Below are 21,992 nucleotides of genomic sequence, written 5' to 3' on the forward strand. Positions count from 1 at the left end.
ATGTTGAAATAAAACAACTTTAGTGAATAGTCCTTAAATTTTTAGATAGGTATGTACAGCATCTAATTTGAACTACAGATACTCGTAAGATGTTATGGTCGTATATTTTAAGGGGTTCATATTTACAATTAGCATTTACATATGTGTACTCCTATATCGCGTTTATGCTAATACTGCTAGTAGTTTGTGAGTTCGTCCACAGATAGCGCTACAGGTAATATTGACCATATGTATTTATGATACGTGTGCATAAAATGTAAAGATTAATTAAAAATAACAGAACCGACAAAAATCAAATCTAATAAACGTTCGATTTGACACCGTTAGAAAAAATATTTAGTTATGAGAGAACTTTTATCTTATCTGAATTGTTTTAGCTTACTCGAACCTTGACGCTCGATGTGTGCAGTTTCGTACTAAAAAGAATATTGGATAAACAAATATATTAAATAGTAAACAATATTAGAAAGGTTGAACAGTAATACTATTTGCATATACTACATGCTTTAACTCCAAAAAATATGTATAGATACTTAATGAAATTCTCTTATATTGGTACGCAATACAGGTATAAACGTGATTTTAACAATTTAATGTATAACTTTAAATTAAACGAAACATTGCGATTACAGCATCTTACAGTGAGAAATTTTACACGTAATTTTGATATTGTTTTGATTGCAGGGGACTACAGAAAAATGGCATCAAATCTGATTATATAATAAACGATATAGATACAATTCAAGGAGCTTTAGAATGTGCTTTTACAACAATAATCCCTAAATGCATAAATCGTCCAAAACTAACAACTTCTAGCAGGTAAAACTAATTCTAGCAGATAAAAACTTACAAGTTTTATCCAATAAGATATTAAAATGGTTTTGTTATTTATAATAATTCCTATATATATATATATATATTGGTGTAATTTGTAGAACCGATATTGGTGTACACGCGTTCTGTAATGCAGCCCATATTGATTTACAGAATACACACGATTGCTTATACATACCTTCTATGGTACTTGAACAAATAAATCGATATTTCATAGCATGTCACCATGATATTAGGTAAAGAGTTTGTTCCTAACATTTTTTAATTTTTCTGGATGGTTGATAAATTAATATATCATTTTTAAGGCTCTTAGACTTTATTCCTGTATCAAACGACTTTAATGCTAGAAGGTGTGCAAAATCCAGATCATATGTTTATAGATTTATGGTACCTAAGGACAATATTCCATATGGAATACCAATAATTGAGAGATCACATACTTATTGCTTTAGGTAATGTTCCAATTTGTAGTTCAAACATGTTTAGTGACTTAGAATAAATGTTATTTTTTCTTTTTTTCTTTACATGCGTGCTGCTAGGTCACAAAATTTTGATATAGAAAGAGTGAAGCGTGCCACACAACTATTTTTAGGAAGAAAAAATTTTGAAACGTTTTCTTCACTGAAGAAAAATGTACCAACGAAATACGTAAAGACGATAGATAGATTTACTGTAGAAAAAAGTTTGCCACTTTTATCTATCGATCCTTTGACAAACAATTTTGAATTTTGGCAAATTGAATGTAGTTCAAAGGCTTTTTTATATAAACAGGTATGTAACTATGAAAAGACACCAATTTTATTACTTGTCTACTATATAAATGCTAAAAAGTATTTTTATTTGAATTGAGCTTTTTATTCTCAAAGCACAAATGTTTACGTTTTTACAGGTTAGACGCATGGTTACTGCTTTATTAAACTTAGGTGCTGGTAATATCACAGAAAAAGATATAATATGTATGTTACAAGTTCCTGGCCACCATAATTGGATTCAGAGTCTGCTAGTAGCTCCAGCAAATGGCTTACACTTGATAAATGTGGAGTATTCTCAAGAAGATATAGATAAAGTTGCAATTAAATATAACGAGGATGATGTTAAAGACATTACAGCTGTAGCCCTGTAGATTTGGAAGCAACATAATATAGATTTAATTCATAATAACATATTATTCTTTTACTTTTGTATTTAGTTTTGCATAAACGTTGTTCATTAACAATGGATCTAAAAACTCTGTTAAACACTAAGAAGTCACATTTGAAACCGTGTAAAACTATAGTAACAAATACACTTGGTCAAAGATACGAAGAAGTTGGTGAAGAAAGGAAAGAATTATCACCTGGAACACCATTTGTTATGGACAATAAACCTGACATACGAATTGCTAAAGTAATACCAGGATTGTTTCTAAGCTCGCAAGATCCTGTTGTAAATATAGAGATTTTACAAACACATAATATCCATAGCATTTTAAGTATTGGTATTGATGCACCACTTAAATTTGACGGCATAAAATATTATTATTGCGACTTACTAGATTTACCCGAAGTTGATGTCACTGTATCGATAGAAAAATGTATAAAAATTATAGATGAGAATCGGATTGAAAATATTCTTGTACATTGTAATGCTGGTGTATCCCGCTCGCCGACCATTGTTATTTCTTACTTGATGGTATATGAAGGATTATCCTTCGATGACGCTTACTACAAAGTCAAACAAGTTAGAGATTGCATCAAACCAAATGAGGGGTTTATAAAACAATTACGAACATTACAAATGACATGTAATGGATAAGTGTACAAAGGAAATTATTAATACTCCCAAAGCACCTATCGTAAGGTACTAAAGAAAGGAATACACATACACACACACACATATATATATATGTATATATATTGTTACAATAGATTTCATGTATTATGATATTACGTGTACAGAGAATAGTATTTTATAATTACAATATTTCGTATTTATAATTTATTAGAAAAGGTACATTCATGCACAGCGTCTATCAAATTCTTAGCCAAAATTAAAAGTATTTAAAGACTGCTAATTCTGGCATTTTTGTATAAACCATGCTTTGGAGAAATGACATGTAGGTCGTCGTACCAGGAAGTTTTATAAAAATTACTGTAAATCTAAAAAATGTAAGTGAATTTCTGTATACATGACCTATTATTTTATTTCTGTAATAGTATCATGTTATTGTGTACCTTATAGTACAATACCTATTATACTGATTATTTATATACACTTGCCTATAAAAGTGAAAAAACAAATTTCACATAATTATATAGTAAATATCTAATATAAAATGTTGCGAATAAATTAATATTACTCATATTATGAAAAAGATATAATTTCATATATTAAGAACTTATAAAATGATTTTGTATTCATTAATGGGAACAAGGTAATAAGGCAACGGAAGAAATAAAAAGCAACTTACAATTAAAATATTAGACATAGAAAACGAGTTAAAAGATGAATTATAAAACACCAAGCTGTTAAAAAATCAATCTATTTTACAATACCGTGAATATTAAATAAGAATTAAAACTTGAAAAATTTAATACCAAGGACTAAAATAATCTCTTTTGCAAGAACGAAGAAAGAAGGATACATTCTTATATATAAGAACACTGACTTCAATATGATTATGTCTCAAAATCTGCTTCAATGTTAGTACAGGCTTTTTAACAGAAAATAATATTCAGAATATTAAGTGGTCAGGTTTAAACTCCATGGAAAATATATGTAATTATGTATTGCACAATAATAAAAAAAAAATGTATTGTAATAAACATATACTAATAAAACTGCAAAATATGGTCCCAAATAGTGATAAAATTTCATGTCATGTTAATTTTCGAGTAACTGTTTTGTTTCTTAACTTTTGATGGTAAGTGTATATATCTATATATGTCTTAAGTACAACATATCTGTACCTGAAAGGCATATCAGCAATCGTGCGAACCTTTCAATATTACACGATCGCTGTCTACACCTGCTCTTGGAAAGGAAATTAACACTCCTCCATACTCGTCTGCGATACGATACAGTACTCCACCTCTACGTGCTACAAAATGTCTATGGTGGCACACGCATATGTTTCTGTGCCACATTTCATTCCTCGCCGCAATGTTGCCATGTCGTCAAAACCGTTTCACAAACTGAATTTCATGAAACTGATTCCTGCTTCATGAGCCCGTTCTGCCGCGCGCTAGGTTTCTTGACCAGTAAAAGGTGGCGTGCGGGGCAGTCGTGAGCGGCGTAGCAGTAGCAGCAAGAACGCTCGTCGAATATTGTTAATATCTCAACAATAATAAAGAAATGGTCATTTCTACAACCGATGCCCCCCAGCTTAGACTTTTCTGAATCGAAGTATCCAACTCCCGAACTGCTCACTTGAATATTGGCACGTCCATCTTGCTTGATACGAACAGTTGTCACGAAGATATTCTGCCGCGCGCTAGGTTACTAGACCAGGGGAAGGTGCCATTGGAGTTCAGTAATGATATAGCACAAATCTAAGCTCAATCAAAATTTATTGTACGTATCTATTATTTAAAAAATATTGGTTTTCTTTTCATTACGGATAAATAATTAGCTATTACTGCAATTGTAATTATATATTAGAGTTTAGACTTATTTAAGATGAATTTTATGGTGATTAATAATGTGGGATTAATTTATAATAGAGTAAAATTTAATTTTTATTTTGATTTCGGTTCGATGAAATTATCTGATTAAATAATTGAATTTGATTTCTAATATAAAGTTACGGGGTAATTTTATTAGAAATAAATAATTGAGTTATAGTTAATTAGTACTATGATTATAATAATATAATTTATTTTATTTGATTAAATTATATTAAACTGTTAATTATGAATTAATTTAATTTGTTGGAGTGAGAATATATATATATATATATATATATATATATTATTTTAATTACGGATAAAAAATTGGCTATAAAATTTTTTTCATACATACAATTTATGAATTCATATACAAATTTTAATAGTTTTTATACGAGTGAAAATTAGGGATTAATTTTTAATATTAAATGAAAGTTTGAATAAGAAATTTAAATTAAATAATGGTAAACTTAGTGCCAGCATCAACGGTTAAACTACTGTTATTAGTTAATTTTAAGAATTTTTAAATTTTTAAAGAATGATTAGGTATTAAGTAATTTTTAGGGGCTGTATTTAATTGCAGTTATCTGGATAGTAAATTTAAATAATTATTTAAGTTGAAAAAATTTATGTAAAGTGTACAAAGTGCCCGTCACTTTCATTATAAATGGAATAAGTCGTAACGTAGTAAAGGTATGGGAAAATGTTTTTATTAAAATTTTAGTTTAACAAAAAGTGTTTCATTTACATTGAAAGGATTCTTAATAAGGAAAATTTTATTATTTATACAAATTATAAATATTATTGATTTCTTAATTTAATATATTTAAAAAAAGGAATTACATGATTATAAGTTATAGTATTTATTTAAGAATAAATTTAATGATTTTAAAATGTGTGTGTATTGTAGAAGCAGAAAGTAATATTAATATAAGTAAAAGTGAGATTTTTGTACCTTTTGTATCAGGGTTAATTAAAATAAAGTTAGTGTTTTTAATTATCTCGAAAGTAAAAGAGTTAATTTAATATTTTTATACTAAAAATGATATATCTTTTGTATTTTGTTTATTTAATAACATACACAAATGAAAAAACAAAACATATATTACATAATTTTCGAGTAACTGCTTTGTTTCTTAACTTTTGATGGTAAGTGTATATATCTATATATATATATATATCTATATATATATCTATATATATATATATATATATAATACCTATATATATACAGGTATATGTGTATAATAATATAATTATTATCAATATTTATATACGAGTATGTTTATACATATAATCTAATATTCACATTCCTCCAACAATTGAAATGAGCTGTCCTGAAGAAAATAGACAAGGCACTTGAACCGAATATCTTTTTCTTAGCTAGTTGGCCTCATAAATAGTAGAATGCAAACATTGCGCATTATACAGCAAATAGTAAAATAGAATAGAATAAATTAAGAGTCGCCTTTAAATTACGAACATTCATGATTCTGTCGTTATAAATGATGCCAATGATGCTGTGTCTCGTCTTCGATCACTGCGCAAAAGCAGTAGAAAAATATCAAGGCCTTCTAAAGATTATGTTCCCCAAAAACATATTTATTTATCATGACTAAAAACATTTCTGTTCTTAAATTCCATCGTTCGAGACTATACAATGATCGCTTAACACTTTGTTGGCAATTTGGTTCGCTTCATAGCGTCACTGATGGTTTTTGGTGTACGAATCGACCTTATTTTATTTATACTAGGTACTTACAAAAGCAGGAAATCACATATATATGTATATGTAGTATATCTAGGAACGTTTTCCTTAGAAAGACCTTAAAGCTTCACATTTCACACACGGTTCTGTGTACAGAATTCTAATATAGTGATGTGGTTCGATATCGATTCCACTGAAGTCCAACGCAACAAAAACGAAAGAAAATGCAATTTATGTACAAAAAAAATATAAATAAATTAACAAAAAAACATTATGCCCGGTTAAACGCGGAAGCGTCTAGTCGCGCAATCTACACAGATGGAGAGAATCTGAGAAATATATACAGGTTGTTTGGTAGACCGTAGTACGATCGAGAAAAAGAGTTGCATCTACTCGGGAAGAAAAACGAAAATACACAATATAATTTTTTTGTTCGAAGTTTCATTTTTGGAAATTCGTATAAAAAAAAATTTTATTTTAAATTTTCGTTGTGTGTGTGTGTGTGTGTGTGTGTGTGTGTTTTTACACGTAGAAACTCCTTCTCAAGTGTACCACAATTTACTGACCACCCTGTGTATAATACATAAAAGGAAATAATTGGTTCCTACGAAGCCACAGTCTTAAGTACAACATATCTGTACCTGAAAGGCATATCAGCAGAAATAAAATGTGAAATTAGATGTTCTCGTTATGAATACAATTGGCCGCCATCTTGCATCTGACTGTATATCCCTGCATGTTTTGTGTATGAGCGTTGAGTGAGCGCACGTGTACATGTTTCCTACATGGCAACGAACTTAAAATATTATGCGTTACAGTTACAGATACATCGGATATTGGTATATGAACTGTAAATATAAACACCGTCGTCAAACATTTTGTAGTAAACCAGTGTCAGAGTCCAATAGAGTGGCCAGGTCGTATGCAGCAACATCAGTAATGAAACAGGGAACCACCTAGCACTAATGCGTTTACCCTTTCATATTGTTTGTCAGAGGAAAGTTATTATGCTTTGTTACCTTACATGCGTTCGTCGATTTTTTTCATTTTTCTTTTCTATTTGATTTAATTTTTTTAACGTTTTACCCCCCAAGGACCTTCGGGGTTTGTTACAGGTACATGCGAGTATCCAGCAAACTCAGGAAATTCTTCTACACTTGCGGTATTTGGGGCGCTTTGTGGTTGTTGTTCCCAAGGACCACCTGTTACAAAGAAACCAGTGGAGCCTCCATCAGAATAACCACCTTTAGGCACCCTTAATCCTGCTTTACTCCAAGTGGCTTTACCCCAAGTTCGGAGGGCATCATCGGGTGTTTGACAGATCTGTGTTTCTAAAACATCCTGTATCTGTCAACAATTTAAAGTTCTTGATTCCGTTATCTAGATTTTGTAAGTGTCACTCATGTTATAATACTTACATATTCTTCTGTTAAATTCAATAAATGATCCTTTGCGTCGGCTACGTTCTCCTCTGTACCCACGATAGTTACGAGATTTTTATCGGGATCGGATTTTCGAGGAAACTTAATATCAACTGAAAATTCGTCCATTATCTTACGAATGTTTCTACCCTTTGTACCAATTAAACGCGAATGTACACGATAATCTATGTCCACTTCTTCCTTTGTCAAGCCATTCTAAACGATTAAAAAGACAATGAAATACAGAATTATTTATCATCGGAGATAGACTGAAATTGAATATAAATGATTATATACTTACCAATTCATTCACAATTTTTATAATATCATCTCGAGCACTGTACGCATTTTTTTCATAACCTGTGATTGTAATGATATGTTCTTCAGGGTCACCTTTTCGCGGAAAATCTATCTCGACATCGTGATCGCTACGTATTTTGTTAATTACAGCTCCTTTACGTCCAATTATTTTTGGGTGGTATTCTGGATTAACTTCAAGCTAAAAAAAAGGCAAGCTTAGTATTATTTTGGTCACATTCGGCCAGCGCTGTATGAATAAAACTTAAAATAATGAGTATTGATACCTTCAATTCGAATAATTTCAAGGCTCTATCTTGTCGTTCAGCTTCCAAAGCTTTGCATTTGTCTAAAATAGCTTGCTTCGCATTTTCAACGCAAGAAGGAGTTCCAGAAATCTAGTAAACAAAAGGCAATATATTAATCTCGAATAATGAATAATATATTAACTTCATACAACAGTTTACATACCTTGATATAATCAAGCTTCTCTACGGCCGGAGATAACATGATATGAACGTCATATATATACATTAGCTCTCGCACGTCACGGCCCTTCTGTCCTATTATAGAACGGTGTAAATTAAACGGTACCTCCACCTACAATTGTAAATCCAATCTTTTATCTAACTCAATTATAAAACTATTTTACTATTGTTTACTATGTACTAAATATGCTGACCTTTATTGTAATCGGTACTAGATCGAGAAGCGCTTGCTTAGCAGCTTCAACATTTTCTGGCTGTCCTGTAATTCGAATAATATCAGATGCCGGAACTGTTTCCGAAACTTCTCCGTTCTCGCCATTAATTTGTTCTCCTTCACGATGTTCGTCTAAAAGTTATGAAATTATACGTGTGAGAATCTTATTTATCATCAAAGTTCAATATTGAAAAATTATACTAATAAAATAAAGTGACATGTACCGTATGTTTCACGATCTGGAAATTTGATTTGTACATCATATTCGGAAGTGACCTGTTGCACTTTACGTCCTTTCGCCCCCATAACGGTTCGGTGATGTTTCTGAGGTATTATACATTCCTTAGTTACCATTGATTCCTAAAAAAAAACAATAAAAAAATCATGTGCGCCTAAAAAATGAAAGATGATACTAGTAGAAATTTAAAAAATTTTACCAGTTCCTGCACGATCTCTCGCATTCTTTGCTTCGCGGCTTCTATGCAATCGTGCGAACCTTTCAATATTACACGATCGCTGTCTACACCTGCTCTTGGAAAGGAAATTAACACTCCTCCGCACTCGTCTGCGATACGATACAGTACTCCACCTCTACGTGCTACAAAATGTCTATGATGCTTTGGATCAATACGGATTTCACCTTCAGTAATGTTATCCTATACAACAAAAATATTAATTTATAGATTGAAAACTATATTCGCCAATTATAACGAATATTGTATATTAATGCAATACTCGTGAATTAATTTATTAAATAAATATATATGCTTACAATTTCTTTGATTGTAGCTTCTAATACAGCCTTTGCTTTTTCAACAACATCCTTCTTTCCCATAATAGTAATCACTTCTTTATCTTGGTCTTCTTCAGTTGGGAATATGATACGTGCTCCAGTAGATTCTCTAATCTATGAAAGATGAAAACAGTATAATTAGTATAATTCTTATGATAATTAGTATATCAAAGCATATATAAAACATGTATATTTAAACAACTTGCATACCAACCTTTTTAATACTGGCACCATTTCTTCCAATGAGAAATTTGTGATGTTGTACTTTGGCACGGACTTCGGTAGAATAACTAGACAATTGCTTTTCGTTTGTAAGTTCCAAAAGCTGTTGTTTTGCCTTCTCAACGTCTTCTTTGGGACCTCTAATAGTTACCTAGACAGAATAAATTATAAATTAAAATTTAAATATAGGGAAATGTACATCAATTTTCAAAAGATATTCACTTTATCACTTCGGCTTTCTGCAGTCGGAAATTTAATCGCAACACCACCGCAATCTTCCATGATAGAATGAATTAATTTTCCACCAGTGCCAATAAGAGAGTTATAAAACTTTGGTGGAATTACTATTTCATCCGAAACAATATTAGCCTAATAAAAATGAGAATAATTTAATACAAGTATTAAATTATTAAATCTAGACATGTCAAAATTAATTTACCGATTCATTTTGTATTTTCTGAATCATCTCTTTAGCTTTCTCTACATTCTCTTTCTTTCCTGTAATTGTTATGACATCGCTTTTTTCACCTTCAGCGGGTAACTCGATTTTTGTTTGAGTTTCTTCCCTAATCTATAAATGATGAAAAGAAAAGTAGCAATTAAATGGTATATTTATTATAAAATACTTATATTGTTTTAAGATATTTACTTTACGAATATTTACTCCGCCTTTTCCAATTACAAATTTATGGAATTGTTTAAAAATAGGTACTTCTAGCACATAATTATTCTCATTCAATTCTTTTACCAACTTCATTAAATATTTATGGCACTTATCTACATCTTCTTTAGGCCCTCTAATTTTTACTATGTCTCCCTTTTCTCCTACAAATAAATAATTGCATGCAAGATTAGTGCATATAAATAAATTTATTTATTTTCACTATTTAACAATTTATTTTTTATGTTCGTTAATATTTTGATTCAGGCATCTTTTACGTAATTTATAAGAATGAAACTATATAACAATATAAAATCTGAGACGTGACCTGTACTCTAAAAATGCACACAGAGCTCCTATTGGCTAAATGCCAACAAGGGACGAGGTCTTTCAAATGTTTGTACCTGGCATAAATCCGAGTTCTAGTTATTGCATATATCACGCTACATACCTGGACCAGGAATAGTAATCTGCACTTGATTAAATTTATCTCGGATTTCTTTAATATTATCTCCTTTATTACCAATAATACTAGGGTAATATCGATGATCTATTATCACGTCTTTTTCTTTTTCATTCTCTAATTTTTTCACCATCTCCACTAATTCCTGTTACACATAGAAGTATAAAATTAAGACTGTATGTATAATATTTATTATGTTAAATAAACAAAAACATTACAAACCGTTTGAGCTTTAATTACACCAGCCATATTTCCTTCAATACGAATTATATTATTGCCATCATTTTCAGAAATATTAATAATAACACCTGTTCCTTCCTTGACACGATTTACTGAAAAAGAAAAATACGAATATAACATGTTATTTGAATATCTCATATTAACCAACTTCATATCGAAACCTTACCATTGCATCCATTTTTCCCAATAATGTGCTTATAAAATCTGGGATCAACATTTAATTCTGTAAATGTAAGCTTAGATATCAGATCACTAGCCACCATCTGAAGCTCGTTTTGTGCTTTCTCAACTTCTTCTGGTGGGCCTTCGATTTTGATTTTATCTTCTTTGCCGGTAAATTCCACATTCACTTTTGGCATTTCCTGTGTGATACGTTTAATATTCACACCTTTTTTTCCTATTATGTATTTATGAATCCAAACAGGTGCGACCACTACAGCTGTACGAACGCTGTTCGCCTTTTCATACACTTTGTTCAGTGCTATATTTAGAATGTTCATGTTAATGCATTATTCTTGTATCTAGATACTGAAAAATCTTTAAATTCGGCATCACCTTGACCAAGCTTTTCTTGAGGACCTCGAAGAGTAATAGTTCCCGTGGGTGAATCTGACGCAGGCATTTCGACGCTCACACCAGTGACTTGCAATATTTCCGCTATAGTACTTCCTCGTGGACCAATAACATACTTATGCTGAGACTTGGGAACTTCAACAGACACTGTAGTACACCTTTTCTCCTAGAAAAAGAATGTAATGTTACTCTTATATTAATGACTTACAAATTATTTTAAATTTCTTACCATATCTTTATAGATGGATTCAATTTTCTGCTTAGCTGCTAGCACACCTTCTTTTTCACCAGCAATAGTAATCTCATCTTCTTGCACAGAGGCAGGAGGAATATTAATTCGAGCTCCAGTTTCTGCCATCATGGCATTGAGGTTTTCGTTATGCGCACCATGTATAAAAGGATGATAAATTTTTGGCACAGATACTCGTTCAAACGCCTTTCTTGACTGCAACATATATTATTATATGTATTCTTTGTTTACTAAGATACACTTTGATTTGATTAATTAAAACATATTTACTCACCTGTTCATCTGAAATTACTCTAATCTCATGCTCAGCTTTTTCTATTCCCTCTTTCGTTCCCGTGATTGTTATTATGTCTGACTGATCTTGCACAGGTGGAACGTTTATTTTAGTGGCAGTCGTCTTTTCTAGGTCTTTAAGACGTTGCCCCTGCTTTCCAAGAATCCAACGATGGTGATCCTTTGGAATGCTGATTTGTTTACTTGCCTGTGATGAATAACATGAAACATTAAAAATTTCATTAAACACACCCAAGCAGTCGAAATTGTTTAAACCAAACCTGAGTTTGAAAGGTTGTTAGAATTCGACGCTTGGCTTCCAAAACCTGATTCTGCTTGCCAGTTATTAGGAATGTAAGCGATTGATCTTTTGAAGATGCTATTTCAATAATTGTGTTTGTTTCTTTCATTATTGTTTTACACGTGCGAATAGATTCACGTTCACCAAATTTATCGCTATGATCAAACTTGCGTTCTTCTGCTGGTACACAAAACATCTAATGCAAGAGAAATATGAAATTTTGTGAACTGGAAAATCTATGTATATATAAAAACTGTAATTTATACCTGTGTAATTGTTATGCGTCCTAGTTGTAAGTTATTACTTATGGAGAAAATATTTAATTTCCCTGAACTTGAACTGGCTGATTCAGGAAGTACTGGGAATGTCTCATCGTAGGTAGGTGGCTCATAGGCCGTTCCCTCTTCCATTACTGACTGCTGCTGCATGGTGGGATTATCCTGTTTCGTGCCAAGTCCTTACAGTAGCACTGCAATATAAATCTCAATATACTTAACCGTAAAACTTATAAAATACTTTGAATCATGTTAAATATATTCTTTTAAAATGTAACTATACAAGTGTTACTCATTGCCAATGTCTTAACCTTCCAAATATGAACTATACAAATTTCACATTGTGAATTTAAATTGTACTGTTTTGTTGCATAAAATGTATTTAAGGTTTACACTTTTGTCACGTGTTTGAAATGTAACAAAATATTCAAATCTATTTCACTGTTATATTATTTCACAATTAATTGAATTAGTCAAGTCTGTGAATAGCATTGGGAAATCATAAACTGCAGTTTCGGACTCCGAGAAATTACAGAAAGAGGTACGATCGATACGAAAAATTCTAAGGGGAATCGATAGTCATGCCTATAGAATACGATGTAAAACATCTTTTAACGATATACATTTTACGTAAACGTTTACTCGACTATATATTACAGTCACCGTAAATCGGTCGAAATCTCGGTAACGAATACGATTCCATGACAATTACTTTGAAAGAGAAAGAACGAAGCAGATTCAAGTTAAATGCCAGCATGTCAATGACCAGCGAGTGATTGTGCCAGTGACCACCATATGGAATGAAGTATTCACTTGACACGTCACAAGATCGCTAACCTCTTTCGTAAATGATACGTGTGCACGTTGTACGTGTCAAGAAACGATACTCATAAATTTTTCGAACGAAACAGAAAACACCCGGAAACCCAAAGCTAGTGCCGTTATGTTCAGATAGAGGAAGACAGACGGAAAGAGAAAGAGAGATATTCGTATGGGACAGATACGACATTTCAGGAAGCCATACTCACTCTACCGTAATAAAGAAATCCGGCCAAGTAATAACTGTCTATTACGAAGCCAGTTTAATGGTGGGTTTGCCTGAAACATGAGAAAATCCACGCGTATTAGCCACAGATCACAGTTTAATCTAATTCAATTATATCGAGCAAAGAATCTTTCACTTCTTCCACAAACGTACGTCTTTCCTTACCGGTAACGCAAAGTGAAATGAGATAAATATTCCTTGATCGTAGAAAATTACTATAATGTAGGGATATCTGAAGCCATTTTTCTTGCCAACTTTCTGGTTTAAAGGACACTATGTACAATAATCTACAATTCTACGACTTCATTTCCAAATAAAATCTAAAAAAACACATAATGTATAATACATACGTACATGTGTATCTAATTTGGAAAAATTCGCTTTGTCTGATTTCACTAAATATTTACAAGCTGATAGTATCCTCATTGATTTGTTTTACACGAACAAGAATTTAAATACCATCTTACAAGATCTGGTGAGACAGTGATTTTCTCTCTGATACATATAAATCGTGAAAAAGATGAATTATGGAGGAAATATAATTTTAATTTAAAACTACATATGTAGTAATTGAAAAATAATGTATCCTTGTTCATAAAATGCTCACATTATGTACAATTTGTGATCGCGTTAAAATCACGTGCTTCGATTTATGCATACCAAATCTAACTAGGAATTTGATTGAGCAATATTTATTTGGAACTTAAATGCCTTACGATATTGTATACAGAGTAATCTTTATTTATTATCATTTACGTAATTTTATTTGCTTTTTATAGTAATACATATTGACATGTGTACAGATTTGTATAAATCGTTAGACCCGAAGTAAAACTGTTTGTTTGAATCTGTACGTTTATTTTATCTTAATTTGACGAGGAAAAACGAAAATAATGTATCTGCTGTAAATTTCCTACGGAAATGTATAAAAGAGATAATATTAATCAGATATTATTATTATATGTATGTATGTAGATATTTATTCTTAAATGGAAGAGAAGAGCTTTACATGTTCGCCACGCGGTGTCGATGCTTTATCTAAATTACTTTTACATGTCACAATGTACATATGTACATACTTTTTAACGTGACTTGTAAAATAAATTGTAAAATTCAGATAACAATGAACTTACATAAATTCTGTAACTGTTAGTCATAAATAATCATGCAGTAAAGAGCATTTATGATATAATCAAAGTATAACAGGAAAACGATATCTGAAGTAGTAGGCTGAAGGAAAAATATCGTTACATATTTCGTGTTTTTCGAATGCGTTTGAAATTTGGGTTTCCAAAATGCGCTGTTATCACTGATCGAATTTATATTTAATGTGCATCATTATATAACAAGTTAGGACGAAGGTTAAGCAGAGGTCATCTTAAGTGCTTTCTTATATTATAAGTCTAAAATAACGAAAAAATATGCCAGGAGACATTGACCATACAGGGCCGCTCATTGGGGCAATAGATGAAGGAACGAGTAGCGCTCGGTTCTTAGTAAGTTCTAAATTCCAATGTAAAATAAATAGTGAACGAACAGATATCTGAATACGATTATACGATAGTGTTTACTTTACGATATGTTTTATCCCATTGGCAACTAAGCATAAAGAATTTGTATACGTATATATCGTTAATCTTTTATGAAAAATCTTTAATCAAGTTTTCACCTATTCATTTCCTCTATTTTTATTGACAAGTGTAATTAATTTATACAATGTTATCGATGATACTATTTGTATAAAATGTCAGTAAAAATTAGAAGAAAAGATATATTCATACTATGTTCCACTTCAGGTATTTGATGTATTACACAGAAACGTGATAGCTTCGCATCAAATTGAAATCACTCAGAAATATCCACAAGAAGGATGGGTGGAACAGGACCCAAAGGAGATTTTACATGCTGTGATAAATTGTATAAAAAAGACCATGGAAAAGCTAAGCAATTTAGGTTTAAGCGCATCAGACATAAAATCGGTAGGAATTACCAACCAACGAGAGACAACTTTATTATGGGATAAGGATACAGGAGAACCATTACATAATGCACTTGGTAAGGTAGATTATATATTGTTTGAATATTTATATATTAATAATTTACACATTGTTGAATCAAGGGCAGTAATAACAACTAATATCAATATTATAGTTTGGCATGATATGAGGACAACTACAACATTAGAAGATATATTGGATAGTATACCTAATAAAACAAGGAACAAAAATTATTTAAAACCACTCTGTGGACTACCAATGTCACCATATTTTAGTGCTCTTAAAATACGATGGCTTATTGATAACATACCACGTGTGAAACAGTCAGTAGATGCAGAAAAATGTATATTTGGAACAGTGGACACATGGCTCATCTGGGTATGCTGACAATTATTTTAATTGTCAACAAATTATATCAGTAGCGTTTCATTGTTTTATCCATTTTCATTACAGAATTTGACAAAAGGAAAATTGCATATGACCGATGTTTCAAATGCATCCCGTACTATGCTAATGAATATTGAAACTTTGAAATGGGATCCTTTACTATGTCGATTTTTTGGAATTCCACAACACATTCTCCCTGAAATAAGGTCCAGTGCCGAAGTCTATGGATATATTTCAAATCCTGAAATTCTTTCAGGTGTACCTATAGCAGGGGTAAAGTTCTCATTTTTTAATGCTTATCTGTAAATAAATCAATATATTTCTCTTTTTACGTATGTAGTGTGTTGGTGACCAACAAGGAGCCCTGCTTGGTCAGCTATGTTTAAAGCCTGGACAAGCAAAAGCTACTTATGGAACTGGTTGTTTCTTACTGTACAATACTGGAAGTGTTGTATGTATACATTTTTTTGAATGATTTAATATTATTATAAGCTACATGTATAAAATTTAAATATACTTATGTATTTTTTTAATGTAATTTTAGAAAGTAGATTCAAATCAGGGTCTTATAACAACTATTGCATACAAAATGGGCAAATCACCAGCAGTTTATGCTTTAGAAGGCTCTGTTGCTGTGGCCGGAGCAGCGTTGTCCTGGTTGCGCGATAATATGCAACTTTTCAGTAACATTTCAGAGTGTCAAGAAATGGCAGAGCGTGGAAAGACTTCAGGAGAGGTATATTTTGTTCCTGCATTTTCTGGCTTGTATGCACCATATTGGCAACAAGATGCACGAGGGTAAATACACGTAATCAGAAATTAATATTTGAAATAGCTATTTTTCTTTTCCGGCTCTAATTACGTGTTAAAAATATTATTTATGTGCACTTATTAGGGTAATTTGTGGTATCACAGAAGATACACAGGATGATCATATTGTAAGGGCAACTTTGGAAGCTGTTTGCTTCCAAACAAGAGATATTTTAGAAGCTATGGTAAAAGATTCTGGAACAAAAGTGACTACATTACTAGTCGATGGCGGCATGACTGTAAATAATTTACTCATGCAACTACAAGCTGATATTACTGGAATAAGTGTTGGTACGTTTCACTTTCTCTGTTATTAAATTTGTTACAATTTTAAATTCTCAATTTCTTTAATAATGAATTTGTAAGAAGTGTAAAGATTCATTTTGCATAGTGAGGCCTAATATGGTGGAAACAACAGCATTAGGTGCAGCTATATTAGCTGGTGTAGGTGTCGGCATCATTGATATTAACGACGTAGATGCATCACAGGTTACGAAATTCTCACCTTCAATCGGAGAAGATGGTAATATTTTAGTCTTTAGTGTAGACGCGTGAAACAAACAATATATATATAAATCATACTTCCGTGTTTCAGAACGGGATTTGAAATATTCTACATGGAAAATGGCTGTAGAAAGATCAATGAAATGGGATACTTCCTCCTCTTCGTTTGATAAATAACTTGAAGATGAAATGGATTATTAAAATGGATACAAGTACAATTTACATTTAGAATATATGAAACTGTATTTGGAATATATGTGTGTGCATGACTAAAGCATGAAATGCTGTAGTATGTGAACGCGATACTAAGACGCAAATAAGGGGCGCAACATCATGTATGTAATACACAATACTCCAAATGTTAAAATATTATGAAATAATAGAATGAAAGTAGTATTTAACGTTTCAAAGTGTTATTTATGCTTTATTGATTATGGTGTACTGTTACAAAAGTTGTTATTTAGTATTAAAGAATGTTATTGTTTTATGAAGAGTTGATTTTATACAAACTTCCTAGAAAACCTTATTTTTTAATTATTTTTTTTGTAGATGTATACTGTCTTAATCCAGTCTCGCGCGTTTTAAAAATCCTTTTCTTCTTCTGCGTACTGGTAAGACCCTATTTGTATGAAATAATGGTGAAATTATACAAGTACATATAATTTTGCATTAAATTAAACTGTACATAGGAAATACCTCATATTCAGTTTCTTGACTTCTTTGTGATCTTAAAAACAAATTTTCTTTATAGTCAGGAACCTGCACAATGGAATAAAATAGTATTTTACACACACACACATATACTCATATTGTAACTCTTACTTTGTCTACCGTGCCACTAATTTTCTGAGTGGTAAAACTATATATATCTTGTTCGTCGTGAGCCACTATTTCTTCAGATCTTGATGTAATCTTTGGTGTACTGGACATTTTTTCTGCTTGTAATTGCTGTTGTTTTGGTCGACTTTCTGTGTTACGGGCTTTATTTTCTTTAGCCTCATTCCTTTTGGTCATTCTGGTTTCTTCACCCATCTTGCTTAATGTGTCATCGTTACTGAACTTCGCAGCCTGATACTTCATTTCAGACAGTTTGGCATCAAAGTCCTTTTTCAAGTACGCTAGTTCGGTTTCATAGTTTTCTTCCATCAATTTAATTGAGTTCTCTTGTTCCTATTTAATATGAAACAGTTGAAGCTAGAGATAAAACATTTTATCAATATTAATACTGTCGTGCGTGTACCTGAATTTTCGTACGTTTTTCGGAAAGTATTTTTTTCTTCTCTTTTTCCATAAATTCAATGTCTCTTTTTAATTCCGCGATTTCGCGTTCAGTCGTGTTCGTCATATCGTATATTTTCTTTTGTAATGCTGAGTTACGAGCTTCCATATCTTTTAACTTATTTTCCATAGTTGCAAAATCATTACTTGCCTTTATATACTTTGTATTGATCATATCAAGATCTTTGGCTAAACTACTTTCTACTTCTTGTCTGGTTCTTAAATTTTCTCTGAATTTATCGATCTATTTAAACAATAACACTGATGCTTATATGCTTAATTAAACATTATATATAAATAAAAATGACACGTTCTTACTTCTTGCATTTTGGACTCTAATTCCTTTTTAAATACCGTCGTTTCTTCAACCGATTTCTCATATTTAAAACTTAAATCTGCAATCTGACTCAACAGATTCTCGATCTTATTTCTTGAAAAAAATTGATTCATTAGTTTTTAATCATTAGTTTTTGATTAAAAAACGAGTACAAATACGCACTTGAATGTAGAAATATCTTGTTGCAGAGCTGAGATTTCTTTATCTTTCTCTTTCAGCAATTCGGTTAAATTTTGCTTTTCATCAACGACATTTTGTATTTGCCCTTGTAATTCAATGTTCGTCGACGTGAGCTTTTCTTGTTTCTGAAATCGTGATCACTTATACCGTCTGTTACCTTTACCATAAAATATGCGCAAATCAGAAGATAACGCACGCATATTTACGCAAAAACAATAATCAGAGAATGTTATCAAACCTTCATTAATTCTACTTTTTCTTCCGCGTGAGCATTTTGTAAACGATTTTTCTCGGAAACTGACTCGCTCTTGACGTTCTCCAATAGTTTCTTGAATTCAGCCTCCGCGATCATCATTTCATGTATTCTAGCAATTTTAGACGTAACGATTAGATAAAGTTATTGAAATATTTATAAACATACCTTTTTTCTTGAATTAAAACAGTATTTTCTGCTGCTGCACAAATGTTCTTTCGTTCGTCGTCTAGAACATTAATTAAAGTAAGGAAACAAATCTGTCAACGATTTCACACGATTAGATTATATGTTTACCCTTTAATTTCATAGTATTTAATTCTTGTTGCAATTTCTTTACTGCTGTCTCTTGCATAACCGTAATATTGTTGTATAGCTTATACAAATTATCTTTATGTTGTTGAAATCCCTTCAAGCTCTGAGATATTTCAGCATAATAATTGGTTATCGATTCCCAATCGCTGTTCAATCTGAAAGAGTTTAGTTCTAATAATTTCCGTTAATGTTAGACATTTAAAAAAAAAGAAATGATCCCGTTACTGTTTAAAAATTTCTTCCTTTGACTGTGCTTCAGCTTCGCGCGAAGCTGAGAGAGAGGATATGGTTTCCTCAGCGGTTTTCAACTTTTTCGTGAGCAATTGAATCTTTCGCTCCTCCATAATGAGCTTCCGTTTCATTTCGTCTACTATTGGACTCTCTTGCGACTATTATAAACAATCGAATTTTTAAAAAATATAAATATCTTTCTGCGGTCTGGTTGTCATCATTGTAAAAATATTACCGTTATTGTCTGCACAAATGGATTCTCAACACCCATGTGCTTTGACCATTGTTCTATTAACGTGTTGACAAATTTTCCGCTTGTACATGGTTTATTAATTTTCTCAGTATTCTCATGATGGTATGATTCACTCTTTCGATAGCTGGAACCGCTCTCAACTTGTAATTTCTCATCTTTCTTAATTGATTCTGTAATTTATATTTATTTGTTATTATTAAATGAGAGAACAGTAATATTTTTTTCAAATATATATGAAAGATGCATATTTTTGATTGAGAAACAGATTCCTTTCTTGTTGAGGATGTAACAATATATGTATGTATAATACATATGTATACGTATGTATACATATATAATATACATATACAGAGTGGGCTACGCAATTGTTTCAGGTCATAACTGCGTCACTAATGCATTTACAAAAAATGTCAAAGCAAGATAAATGACACGAAGAGCACTACATCCGTAGGCCGTTAGATTCCTTTAAGTGCATCAATGCAGGTGCAATTAACAATTGCATCATTTCTTTAAATGGAAATGCATAATTTTTACTACACAGAAATGATCTTCGATTTGACCTTGAGCTCTTTACATCTTCACCTCACACGATAACGTACCGCGACTTTCGGGCGTCTTGGAGCGTTTCTGAGGACTATTATGGGGAGTAGAATCCAGTGTTCGTTTTAATGGATGTGTGCGAGATCTCACGTCTCTTCCTTCGGATCCTGCATGACAATTACGAAATGATAGTTTTTATTGCTCACTCAAGAGTTGTAAAAACTAATAATAAAGCTCACCGCCGGTCTTTAGGAATCGCTGTAATTTCTGTGGCGACATGTTGCATGATTCTAAAGGAGATTTATGCTTGTTTTCTTCCTGATGCATTATATTGTATTCACTTTGATTGCACTTTAATTAGAAATGAAATATAAGGCAATTGGAATTGTCGGATGTTTTTGCGCGTCAGCGTTAAATGCCTCTCAAAGCTTCCGCACTTACCACGCTAAATACTGATGAAATATTCGTCTTTATTACTTTTCTAACGTATCAAAATATGCTCGATTAGAATTGATCTCTAAAAATATATGTATTTAATCTGATTAAAACGCCACGATTTAATTTCCTTCCTACTACGTAAATAGATTCAACGCTTGAGCGACACGCAACACGCGCTAAACCTTTATACATACTACTTGAACTGCTCTATTCGGCACACTAAAACGTTGTATCTACTACTGAAGTATTTAAATAAAATATTATTGACAGCCCGTAAAATCAACGATGGACGAATTTCCAGCACGCGCCCAACGATGGCATTACTGTCGTATTATAATTTTATCGGATTTTGAACTTTTCGAACTTTTCCGAACTGTTCCTACAGCCAGGTCATTCTCCTGATTACAAACTGATCGTGAAAGTATGACGATATTAAAGAAGTCATTTATATCGCTCTAAAACACTCTGAAATATAATAGATGCCAAAGTGTACGCGCAATTGATACTCGCTTTGATTAAGGAAACAGGTTATCGGTGATCGCCGCTCATTTCTCAATGAAGATGGTAATTATCCATGAGCGATGCCATAAAGGTTCAAATGATTCAAATGAGGTGAATATTGAATACTATTATATTTATATAACTATATATATATATATATATATATATATATATATATATATATATATATATATATATATATAACTATTATATTATGTATATATATATATACTATCATATTGAATACTATTAATTAAGTTTCAAAA

The 21,992-nt window shown here is 31.6% G+C and overlaps 5 protein-coding genes across 6 annotated transcripts; 3 read left to right on the top strand and 2 right to left on the bottom strand.

Moving 5' to 3' along the window:
• Positions 1-220: 220 nt before the first annotated feature.
• LOC117222351 (tRNA pseudouridine synthase-like 1) lies at positions 221-1,995 on the top strand. The gene is made up of 6 exons (XM_033474001.2): positions 221-568; positions 685-819; positions 936-1,070; positions 1,140-1,286; positions 1,374-1,605; positions 1,724-1,995. Exons 1-6 carry the CDS (start codon positions 522-524, stop codon positions 1,955-1,957), a joined length of 930 nt encoding a protein of 309 aa, XP_033329892.2. The 5' UTR covers positions 221-521; the 3' UTR covers positions 1,958-1,995.
• A 54-nt stretch (positions 1,996-2,049) lies between these two features.
• On the top strand, positions 2,050-3,026 carry LOC117222352 (dual specificity protein phosphatase 19). The gene has a single exon (XM_033474002.2). It carries the CDS (start codon positions 2,050-2,052, stop codon positions 2,626-2,628), a length of 579 nt encoding a protein of 192 aa, XP_033329893.1. The 3' UTR covers positions 2,629-3,026.
• A 2,500-nt stretch (positions 3,027-5,526) lies between these two features.
• On the bottom strand, positions 5,527-13,894 carry Dp1 (satellite-binding protein 1 Dp1). 2 transcript variants are annotated; one of them, XM_033474006.2, is made up of 23 exons: positions 13,856-13,894; positions 13,686-13,755; positions 12,649-12,851; positions 12,363-12,578; positions 12,083-12,289; positions 11,788-12,003; positions 11,541-11,724; positions 11,152-11,466; positions 10,968-11,077; positions 10,734-10,890; positions 10,271-10,446; positions 10,061-10,192; positions 9,844-9,990; positions 9,614-9,772; positions 9,379-9,513; positions 9,044-9,262; positions 8,831-8,966; positions 8,587-8,738; positions 8,376-8,504; positions 8,192-8,302; positions 7,909-8,106; positions 7,605-7,823; positions 5,527-7,533 (listed from the first exon to the last, which is right to left on the bottom strand). In XM_033474006.2, exons 3-23 carry the CDS (start codon positions 12,808-12,810, stop codon positions 7,261-7,263), a joined length of 3,753 nt encoding a protein of 1,250 aa, XP_033329897.1. In that variant the 5' UTR covers positions 12,811-12,851; positions 13,686-13,755; positions 13,856-13,894; the 3' UTR covers positions 5,527-7,260. The 2 variants fall into 2 exon arrangements, with proteins under 2 accessions (XP_033329897.1, XP_076381048.1); XM_076524933.1 differs by having other exon boundaries at positions 7,212-7,517.
• An 824-nt stretch (positions 13,895-14,718) lies between these two features.
• Positions 14,719-17,887, top strand: Gk1 (Glycerol kinase 1). Its single transcript, XM_033474005.2, has 9 exons — positions 14,719-15,198; positions 15,499-15,757; positions 15,854-16,077; positions 16,153-16,359; positions 16,427-16,537; positions 16,631-16,884; positions 16,982-17,187; positions 17,288-17,419; positions 17,492-17,887. Exons 1-9 carry the CDS (start codon positions 15,124-15,126, stop codon positions 17,575-17,577), a joined length of 1,554 nt encoding a protein of 517 aa, XP_033329896.1. The 5' UTR covers positions 14,719-15,123; the 3' UTR covers positions 17,578-17,887.
• Positions 17,797-21,756, bottom strand: LOC117222353 (uncharacterized). Its single transcript, XM_033474003.2, has 14 exons — positions 21,229-21,756; positions 21,027-21,138; positions 20,847-20,954; positions 20,230-20,417; positions 19,989-20,152; positions 19,746-19,918; positions 19,617-19,677; positions 19,434-19,560; positions 19,178-19,320; positions 18,997-19,108; positions 18,641-18,922; positions 18,223-18,570; positions 18,097-18,159; positions 17,797-18,019 (listed from the first exon to the last, which is right to left on the bottom strand). Exons 2-14 carry the CDS (start codon positions 21,112-21,114, stop codon positions 17,924-17,926), a joined length of 1,953 nt encoding a protein of 650 aa, XP_033329894.1. The 5' UTR covers positions 21,115-21,138; positions 21,229-21,756; the 3' UTR covers positions 17,797-17,923.
• Between the last annotated feature and the right edge of the window lie 236 nt (positions 21,757-21,992).

Source organism: Megalopta genalis, chromosome 1, assembly GCF_051020955.1.
Source record: "Megalopta genalis isolate 19385.01 chromosome 1, iyMegGena1_principal, whole genome shotgun sequence".
Lineage (NCBI taxonomy): Eukaryota > Metazoa > Arthropoda > Insecta > Hymenoptera > Halictidae > Megalopta > Megalopta genalis.

Excerpts from the sequence above, each read along its gene's own strand:
- LOC117222352 (XM_033474002.2), top strand. The coding sequence starts at position 2,050 with ATGGATCTAAAAACTCTGTTAAACACTAAGAAGTCACATTTGAAACCG.
- Dp1 (XM_033474006.2), bottom strand. The coding sequence starts at position 12,810 with ATGCAGCAGCAGTCAGTAATGGAAGAGGGAACGGCCTATGAGCCACCT. Across the intron at positions 12,290-12,362 it reads TAACAACCTTTCAAACTCAG|GCAAGTAAACAAATCAGCAT; the intron begins GTTTGGTTTAAA and ends TATTCATCACAG. Across the intron at positions 8,967-9,043 it reads GAGAGATCGTGCAGGAACTG|GAATCAATGGTAACTAAGGA; the intron begins GTAAAATTTTTT and ends GTTTTTTTTTAG.
- LOC117222353 (XM_033474003.2), bottom strand. The coding sequence starts at position 21,114 with ATGCATCAGGAAGAAAACAAGCATAAATCTCCTTTAGAATCATGCAAC. Across the intron at positions 20,153-20,229 it reads CATTTGTGCAGACAATAACG|TCGCAAGAGAGTCCAATAGT; the intron begins GTAATATTTTTA and ends TGTTTATAATAG. Across the intron at positions 19,561-19,616 it reads GTTTTAATTCAAGAAAAAAG|AATACATGAAATGATGATCG; the intron begins GTATGTTTATAA and ends TAAAATTGCTAG.
- Gk1 (XM_033474005.2), top strand. The coding sequence starts at position 15,124 with ATGCCAGGAGACATTGACCATACAGGGCCGCTCATTGGGGCAATAGAT. Across the intron at positions 15,758-15,853 it reads ACCATTACATAATGCACTTG|TTTGGCATGATATGAGGACA; the intron begins GTAAGGTAGATT and ends TCAATATTATAG. Across the intron at positions 16,078-16,152 it reads TGGACACATGGCTCATCTGG|AATTTGACAAAAGGAAAATT; the intron begins GTATGCTGACAA and ends TTTTCATTACAG.
- LOC117222351 (XM_033474001.2), top strand. The coding sequence starts at position 522 with ATGTATAGATACTTAATGAAATTCTCTTATATTGGTACGCAATACAG. Across the intron at positions 820-935 it reads AAACTAACAACTTCTAGCAG|AACCGATATTGGTGTACACG; the intron begins GTAAAACTAATT and ends TGTAATTTGTAG. Across the intron at positions 1,606-1,723 it reads AGGCTTTTTTATATAAACAG|GTTAGACGCATGGTTACTGC; the intron begins GTATGTAACTAT and ends ACGTTTTTACAG.